At 32.9% G+C, this 9,567-nt stretch overlaps 1 protein-coding gene across 1 annotated transcript; it reads right to left on the bottom strand.

The window, feature by feature from the left end:
- Positions 1-1,023: 1,023 nt before the first annotated feature.
- Positions 1,024-8,007, bottom strand: LOC143564949 (stomatal closure-related actin-binding protein 1-like). Its single transcript, XM_077052084.1, has 13 exons — positions 7,989-8,007; positions 7,452-7,738; positions 7,244-7,372; positions 7,062-7,154; positions 6,596-6,736; positions 6,136-6,204; positions 5,932-6,015; positions 4,824-5,004; positions 2,462-2,578; positions 2,329-2,387; positions 2,105-2,239; positions 1,434-1,583; positions 1,024-1,363 (listed from the first exon to the last, which is right to left on the bottom strand). Exons 2-13 carry the CDS (start codon positions 7,713-7,715, stop codon positions 1,319-1,321), a joined length of 1,467 nt encoding a protein of 488 aa, XP_076908199.1. The 5' UTR covers positions 7,716-7,738; positions 7,989-8,007; the 3' UTR covers positions 1,024-1,318.
- Between the last annotated feature and the right edge of the window lie 1,560 nt (positions 8,008-9,567).

Below are 9,567 nucleotides of genomic sequence, written 5' to 3'. Positions count from 1 at the left end.
ACTTTTACCCAGATTCTCTAGTTTTGATCATACACTATCACACATCATCCTGGGTCTTCATCTTATGCTCGTATAAGTCCAAATTAACTGCATTAATATCTTGTGACCTGTGACATAATAAACATGTATGAAGTACCATTGTACGTACAAATAACCAAATAAAACTAAAACTATATGATTAACTAGCTAAAATATGTACAAAATAACCGACCATCACCCTACCCGTAGGGTACGATATGCATTTAAGTACCAAAACTTGTTCCCGAACCGGACCCGATTTGCACCCGGTAATACCCGAAAACCGGAACCGGTTCCATACCCGGAAACGAGTTTTTCCAACACCCAAAACCGGGTTTTTCAAATACCCGATTTATACCCAAAAAACCCCTAAAAAGTGCAACCCCTTGAAAATACAAACTATACTAAAAAAATACCCGGAAAAAAACCCGAAAATAGGGTATTCAAATACCCGGTTTTAAAATACTCAATTCTATACCCGACTTGAACCCGATACATAGTGTATGGTTTTTAGAGACAATATCCGGACCCAAACGCGGCCCGGGTATTGCCAATATCCGATTTTCAATACCCGCTTATACCCGAACCCGATTCAATGCCCAAACTCGGGTATTTGAAAAACCCGATTTGTGCACCTCTAGGTGCATGCATGGTTGGTTGTATTGTGAAAGTGAACATTGGATGTGGTTGTCGGTGTTTGTTTACAACTGGTGGCGGCTGGGCTAGTGCGGTTGGGGCAGTGGTTATATGTTGGTGGTTTTTGTTGTGATGGGACTCTATATTTGATTTTATTGAAAACTTATTGAAAGCATGTGAACAAAGCTGTAAAGGGTTGTTTGTGGGGTGGGGCGGGGCGGAAGCCGCCACCCCATGATATTGAGTTTCAAGCGATTGCGATATCAAATGGATTCACTAGATTGTATGTTGTGTTTATACGGACCACATATTACACGATTGACCCTAACTAGTGGTCTAATACCCGCTTACTCTACGTAAATAATATCATAATCCACAAACTATACATTTTATTTATAAACGTTACAAACCATTGTATTTAGTAGATGCATAACTTAAGGGCAAATGTTGCACATACAACACTTGATGTACAACTACAATAAGTTGTCACAATGAGTAAGCCAAAAAGAATAACACTAATAAGCATGCCTAAAAAGATAGAAAATCAAAGTTTCACGAGCAGCAATGAAGGTTTGCTAACAAATACAAACTTACACATCCATTAACACATTAGAACGTCGATTGGCTTAAACTTAAAAAAAACGTAAATAACGCATCTCAGAGGTTAATGTTTCTGGGCTGCTCTATCGTCCGGGCCACCAAGCATTATCTGCAAATGTAAACATTAACATTTCAAGGATCACTTTCACAAGGGTAGAACTGTCGATTCACAGGCTTACATTACAATCGAAGGCGAATCTACGCGCGAGCATAATAGCAGCATTTCTTTCTCTTTCTGATTCAAATCCCAACACGAACGACAGCCCGGTTTTAGGCTGCCAGAATGATGCTTGAGCTGCAGCATCTCCACCACCCCTTACTCCACAAAGCTGTTATGTTTTTATGACATTACAAAAAATCAACTATTTTATTAAGGAAGCTTCATTAAAACGCATCAAAGTTACCAATTTTGATTTGTTTTATCAAATAAATAAATAAAAGAATGACTATCTTAACCTTACTTTTACCAATTATTAAAGCCATATAATATCTGAAAGTTTCATATTTACCCATTTTTAACAACTTTTTCTTGTCTTCTTTTCAGAAATGTTTTCTGCTTTTTTTTTTGTTTTTTAATATTTCGCTAATGAGTTTTTTTTTAGCTTTTCTGTCTTTTTTAATTATCTATTTTTTTTATCACAAGCTTTTTAAGTAACCATAAAAAATATGAGTGACAATCATCAACATGAAAAAAAAATGCCATAAAACTAATTTTGAGAGGGTAGTTTTGTCAATGTGAATTCAATAAGGGAGGGATGCAGTTTTAGTTTTGGGTTGGATAAAAATGCAATAAGGGAAGTCACATTAAAAACGTTTAATATGATGAAAACAAACTTGCATGTAAGGTTACCTGCATTGAAGACGAATAATATTCTTTAGCCACTGTTGTTTTTCCTTTACAAAGTTTCATCCTCATTTTCCCTACATGAAGTACATGAATTGACTCTGAAGGATGGTCTTCCCCATTCATTTGAATTATAACAACCTGCAGTATTATATAAACATCACATCATTGATTTTTATAGACCTCAACATAAACAGAAATAAATAACTTCAGAAGCACAAGTGGCATACATTAAATTCTGTGTCATGTCGGCGCACCAATGCTTCCACATAGTTCCCTAATCCTGCAGCTGTTTATAGAAACAAAGATTATTATTTAATTTATTTCCCAATAAATCCAAACATTAGAAAAACAATAAATAACCTGGATCAATTGGATCGGATATTGTGAGTGTAATACTCTGACCATCCAAAACCACATCGGCTTGCAGAATCCGGCCAACATCAGAGGGCTCGGGAGCATATATAGATTTGGTGGCCCCTACAAAAACCCAAAATCAGATTTGTTTATTATAATAGCAGAACTGGAAAGAGAAAAACAGTTTCAACCAATAATTCAAATAGATGCTGATGCATAGGTATGCATTAAACTGAAATAACCAATTCGTAACTAAAATATTAATTGGCATAATCTAACCGACCTAACCCAACCCAAAACCTTCGGTTTGGTTTATGTTTTTTCAAAAACTGATCCGTGTTTCTGTTTGGATGTACTCGTCTCGGAAAAACCGAACAGAACCCGTAAAATAAACAAACAAATTGGTACCACAATAAATGGTGTAGGCCAATCTTTTTAGGCTCGAGTGTGTACTAATCAATTAATCATTAATTAACATATATATATATACACACATATATATATTGGGCCTTTTTTTCAGCCCCAAAACTTCAAGCCCAAGTGGCAAAACCGAAAACAACCGATCGTAAAAACAAAAAAAAACTGAAATCAAACGTTTTTTTCTCAAAAACTTAAAAACTGAACTTTCGATTTTTGGTTTGGTTTGATCCCAACACCGATCCATGCACTAACTTTTGGTTTTTGGTTCTGTTTGGCATAATTTATAAGTGCAGAATTAATATTAAAAATGTAAACTTCCATTGAAAAGTAGTAAATATCTATGAAACATCCACAAAAGTATATAAAAAGATTCATTAACAAGATATCTAGTACAACTATAATCATAATAAGCGTAATGTACAAATATAATCATAATAAGCATAGTGTACAAATAATCATAATAAGCATGGTGTACAACTAATCATAAGCATAGCAGTGTTGTAAAAAATGGAGATTAATCGCTAATCAGTACTCTATCAACGTGATTAATCGGACCAAAAAATCAGTAAATGGTCGAAGGTGGTCCAAATCGGTGCAAATCGAAGAGAAAACACGGTGGCTATGGGGTGGCCGGAGTCCAGTGGAGAAGACGACGTTGAGAGAGATGAAAACAACGTTAAAATGAAATAAGAAAGTAATAAAAGATTGCTGGAATTGGTGACCAGGCATTGGAAATGGTTGGGTAGAAAGCGTGTATCAGAACATGTGCAATATAGTGTACTTTACTTAAAAGCACTCAAATTGGAGCCTCTAACCTTATATTATCTCTATATTAGAGTATAGAATATAGAAAACACCTAAAACCTACCTCCACTGGAATCTCTACTGTAAAGAAGATTTTCATAAAAGCAACAGTGACCTATTTAGAGGGTTATAATTCATCCATCTATATAATTTTGTGAGTGTGTAATACCAAGAAAAAACAATAAAATAAGTGTCTGTAAGAAAGAGATAAAGATAGAGAAATGGATGTGTGAGGTCTTTGAAAAAGAAACAAAGTTTAAGAAAAATGTGTTTTTTTACTTAAATTATATAGACAGAGATAGACTCATATGAGAATGCTGTTACATTTAAAAGTTAAATGAAACCCACAATTTCTCAGACTTTTATCTTTTCTTTCAATATATTAGATATAGCTTTTAACCCATTAACTTTATCTTTTGACTTTGACATTCCTTTTCTTCAAATTTTTTAAGTACTTAATTTAGCCTAGCCGTCAATCTATTTAAGTACTTAATTTGTTATGTTTTATGTTAATTGTTTATGCTTAAACTATACTATATGAAATTTAAAGTATTAATGTAACCTAGACGTGAATCTATTTAAGTACTAATTTTTTATGTTTTAAGTTTAATTGTTTATGTTTAAACTTTAAACTATACCATGAGAACTTTGAAGTATTTATATTCATATCAATGTGTAAATATACATTTTAACATTTGAAAAATTACTTACAAAACTTACAATCCGATTAATCCCGATCAGTCGCTAGTCGATCATCCGCTGCCCGACTAGCGCCTAGCGATTTTTACAACACCAAGCATAGTGTGAATAAGGCCTTTATACGAACAGGTATAACAGCCATTATATGCTCCACTTATTATTCCTCAGCGCTATAGCTAAGCATCTATGAAGATAAAATGAGAAACAAAAACCATGGTACTTTACTTAGGGATGATATTATTTGTTAGATTAATTATATGACTATATTCCTTTGTTGGAAACTATACAAGGTTTATGGCTTTATGCAGCTGATAAATTATAAGAGCATTCGGATCTTGCAACATATTTTGTAGGAATAAAAGTTTAAAAAACATTATCATTTAATAACTTGCCTAACATGTATGGTTAGATTTAAAACAAGGAAATTATATAATAACCAAAATACCTGAAATAATGTCCCTGTTTCCACCTTCGGGTGTCATGCGATACCACTGAATTGAACATCTGGAAAGTTCCGGGGCTCGATCAGAACACGGTTGAATCTGCAAGTAGGATCCTAAAGCAGTTGTGCCATTTATTTCAAACAAGTAGGATGCACTTTCATCTCCTCTTCTACTTATTGCCAACTGAGATTACAGAAAACAATGTAACTAAAAATCAATTTAACTAACTATTTATTGATTCCAAGTTACAAAATAAATGCAACATTTCTCTTGCACATGTTTTATCCAGAATAACCTCTTTGCACATTAGGAAATATCTCTAAATGTTAATTGCCTCTTCCATTGATTAATGACTAATTTATGACATTAAGAAAATATGAAGATCTTGAAGATACACCAAGAGCACATATTAGTATATTCATGAACATATATGATAATTGATATATACTAGTAAGTGTGAGAAAAAGTGAAAAACAGTTACTTAAAAATAGAAGATAAAAATGTATGTATTTGAGTTTTGAAATCTTTTATAATCAAACGGTTTTTCAGAAAGGAATACCACTTTATACAAAAAGAGTAATGTGTTAAATATAGAATGATATCTTAATAAGAATGTTTGGAGTAATACATTAATGTTTATACACATGAATTGTTATAAATACTAGTGATTTTAATTTAAAAAAAAGGTTTTTAATACAAAACAAACGATTTTTCATAAACAAGTGAGTGATGTATTTATATTTTACAAAAAGCAAGATTAAAAAAAAAACATATTTATAGAAGATATGTGCTTTAAAAAATCTGACATGGATGCAGATGTGGCTGCCACAAATGCAGAAATGCTGACATAGTAAACCTTGTAAGGCTAATAGGTTATTGTAGCAAAACTGCAAAACCCATTGAACAAAGAAAAGAGCAGATCAATTATTAGCAAATAATGCTACCTACTCCCAAAAGCCAAATTTGACTTTTTTATTGTATTTGTTTAGCAAACCTACTACCAAAGGCCAAATTTGACTTTGCATTGCTGAATACATTTATTTAGCAATCATCAAAACAGAGAACAGAGAGATTAATAAGACTATAAAATAGATTTATAATAGAAAGCACCTCTTTTTGAAGCTCGATTGAACGCTTAGACTTCTCAGCTAATTGAATTCTTAAGGCTTGAAGTTCATGTTCCATATCCATAACCTTCATATATAGCATTTAACTTAACTATATCAATTATCAACACATACATATGTACCTTCTAATCTTTTATCAAACATTAAACTCTCACAACATGTTTGAAGATTGGCTCATGAGCCTTACCTTGCTAGGCTGATGCAGCATTTTGATCCGCCTGGCTTCTTGAACCTCCTTCATTAGTGCTTCCATATCCTAAATATAAAGTCGGTTACACTGAGTCACCATAAAATAAAGCATAACGCATTAAATCTAATCTAACATATATCACAAAAACTTTTATGTGTGCATAGAAAAAACTGGTTAAACTAGATATCACGTAAACTTTGAAGAGTGCATAGAAAAAACTGTTAACCAAGTAAAAGGTGCAAAAAAGTTAAAAAGTCCAACTCTTTTAAGACTTAAAAAGGTCCAGTATAAAAAAGCAAAACAGGCTAGTTAATTTGGATAGATCGTATATATGTAAAACCTGCTTTCACAAGACTTTTGGAAAGAACTATATATAAATTCCAGCCTTGGTTACACTTAAATTGTGTGATTGTCATGAGCATATGCTAAATAGTGTTAGAAAAAAATAATAATTAACCTGGGTTCTGGAAGCTTGGGACATTCTTTCTTGCTCCTGAAGAGCCTCTTCCACTCTCTGAACTGCAGCTCTGGCATTTTCAATTTCAGTACGCGCAAAAGCTCTTTCTTCATCCACAAGCTTTTTAGCATCTTCTGAAGCCTGCATCAATCAAGTAAAAAAATAAAACCAAAAACAAACAAATGAACAAACATAACATAAGTGAGAAGAAAAATATTAACAAGCTAAAACCCATTTATGGTTTTAGAAAAAGTCAGTCTTGCAGGTCTTAAATGGAAAAAACTATATGGAGGAAGTAAGAATCAGCAGGAATGACCTAAACTTTCTACATTCCGTATATAGTTGTTTGATTTTGTATTACATTTGGTATGCAATTATCATACCTAGAAGGTATTCAAGTGTATTATTATTCTCAATAAACAAGGAAACAACAAAGAGTAAAACGCTTCATAATATCTTCACAAACCTGCTGCAGAAAACTTGCAAGTTTTTTAACCTCAGCCTTTTCTTGTATCAACTCTCCCTCCCTCTGAGTCAACTGAACCGCTAAAGCTTCAACCTATAATGACACGGATGTAAACTAATTAATTTATGAAACTTGAAACTTACCAAATAAATAGATTTAACAAAAAACAATTAGAAACTAACCATGGAAATAGCCACCTCCACATCATCCTTATTTTTACCAACTACACGCCCTCTAAGCGATTCGAGCGCGTCTCTAAGCTTCTTTAAAAGAACATGTTTCTCTAAACACGCCACATCCCTAAGTTTAGCCTGTTCCTCATTAAAAAATCAATTTTAATAAAGGAAAAAAATAACCCATTTTTAAGTTTTAAACATCAGAAAACCAAACCTCGTCAGATAATTTAGCAGTAGCAGCAAGACCCCTTTCAAATTTGTTAGCAAGATCACGAACCGATAAGCGTTTTTGTTGTTCTAACAACTGTGCAGTCTCTCTGGCTATAACTTCCTTCATAGAACCTAATTTGTTGTCTTCGTTTCGGTTGGCAATCTGGTAGTTGGGAAAGCGAGCGGAGGAAAAGACGACATCTGCAGATACGGGTGGGACCGCCAAACTTTGCATTGTGTAGCTAAAATCACGGCCGACCCTTGTCATGATTCTGGCTTATATTAATAACTCTGTCAGAAAATCAGAAAGCAACATTTGATTGTAATGAGTCTGAAATTCATGGTGAAAGAAAATAAAAGTCGATCCAACAAAGTGGAAATACCTAATTACTAGGTGATTCACATAAATAATAATAATAATAATAATCATTAACCTTAATCCTATGATGGACCATGTCCTCTGCCTAAACCCTAAAAGCAAGCAGAGTGCAAAATAAATTGTGAATGAATTAACAGAAAGAGAAATGAGACAAGTAATTACTAGTTGTTGATGATAATATAACCCTAAAAACGATCAACACTTTCGAAATCCTGAATTGGAAGGTAGGAAAATGCACTTACCAACCATCAAATATGAACAACGATGAGATTTGTTGCCGATTTAATTCAGAAAATTCAAAGAAAAAGACACAATTGGGGATATAATAATTAATTAATGAAACGAGGAGGAGTTTCTTGCATCAAATAATATGTATATACTATTACGCTCATGAATCATGATGCTCTTGCCTCTGTTTGCTTCAATTTTAAAAAAGAAAACAAACAAGACGTAGGCCCTACACGGGTTGTTGTTTCTCCTGGATTTTACTACTTTTTTTCATCTTTTCTTACCATTTTATTTTATTTTATTTTATTACCTTCGTGTGTGCACTCCAAGAGCTCAAACTTAAAATATACTGTAGTTAATGTTCGTTTCAAGTTTTTCTTTTTTTCATCAATCCAATCTCGAGTATCTCACATAAAAATAAATCTTGACTCATTTTCTCCCTAGTGAAAATGATTAAAAAATTAAATATTTGAATTTGAATGTATTTTGGTTACAGAAAAACATATATGATTAAAGTAATATATCGAATTTAATGGTCGTTAGTTGATAAAATACTGATTTGTTTTTTTTATTATTATAATATCATAAAAGAAAAACATTCCAATTGCCTAGATATATAAAATTCATCATCTTTGTCTTCAAAATAAGAATTTTATTCCAAGCTCTTTTCCTCGAAATGCATCCATCCCTACACCAACAAGTATGATGATTTCTCTTGTCTTTGTTGATAAATTTCGCTTAATCATTGTTGTGACGTATGGGTCTATCTATATATAGAGATATTTGGATCTCAATATTGTGAGTGAGACCCTTATGCATATGGCCTTTCAGAATCATCATATCAATAATTCATGAGGATGCTCCAACTAGTGTGCCGACATAGGGCTAAACGATATCAATTTCAAAAAACCTTTATTTTCAATCATTATCGTTACACTTTTCGAATAGGTTATAGGAGACATCGACTCATAACCACGGCTAAAAGGTCTTCTATACAGTTTCGATAATTATTTATGACAGGTCTTACATCTTCTTTGTTCACATGCTTTTGATAATTATATTAACCAGGTAATACCCGTCACGTTGCGGCGGCAGATCGGTATCGGTTAAGTTCATTACGCCAATGATACCAAAACAAAAATATAAATATGTAAACGCCCGAAAATTGGTGCTCATACAACTTATGATCGAAACGACACGAATTGGGTCGCTATCAGTTAGGTTCATTACGTATCGGGGCTAAACCCACAAAAAAAGTCGTAAAAATGAACATATTTAAAAAAAAAAAAAAAAAAAAAGAACAACCAAAATCGATGACCCTGGCGTTTGCAAAATCTGGGTGTGCGACGGCTAGTTGATGCGAATTCGGTTGATATTAGTTAGGTTTGTTACGGTATGAAAACTAAACCCAAAATATAAATCCATAAAATAAGTTTTAAAAAACATATTTTAAACAAAAACGAATTCAAATATAATATTCTAAAAAAACATTCTAAATGCTGAAAATTTGGAG

Source organism: Bidens hawaiensis, unplaced genomic scaffold (genome assembly GCF_021521415.1).
Source record: "Bidens hawaiensis isolate Kalapana, Puna unplaced genomic scaffold, B.hawaiensis_p1.1 tig00022179_1, whole genome shotgun sequence".
NCBI classification, from domain to species: Eukaryota; Viridiplantae; Streptophyta; class Magnoliopsida; order Asterales; family Asteraceae; genus Bidens; species Bidens hawaiensis.
The sequence above is the reverse complement of the archived record's forward strand: the minus strand, read 5'-3'. Positions and strand labels throughout refer to the sequence as shown.

Bases quoted from the DNA above. Each gene is read 5' to 3' on its own strand.
- LOC143564949 (XM_077052084.1), bottom strand. From the start codon at position 7,715: ATGACAAGGGTCGGCCGTGATTTTAGCTACACAATGCAAAGTTTGGCG. The intron at 7,373-7,451 runs GTTTGGTTTTCT...AATGAGGAACAG, and splicing joins CTGCTAAATTATCTGACGAG to GCTAAACTTAGGGATGTGGC. The intron at 5,005-5,931 runs GTGCTTTCTATT...CTGTAATCTCAG, and splicing joins CAATCGAGCTTCAAAAAGAG to TTGGCAATAAGTAGAAGAGG.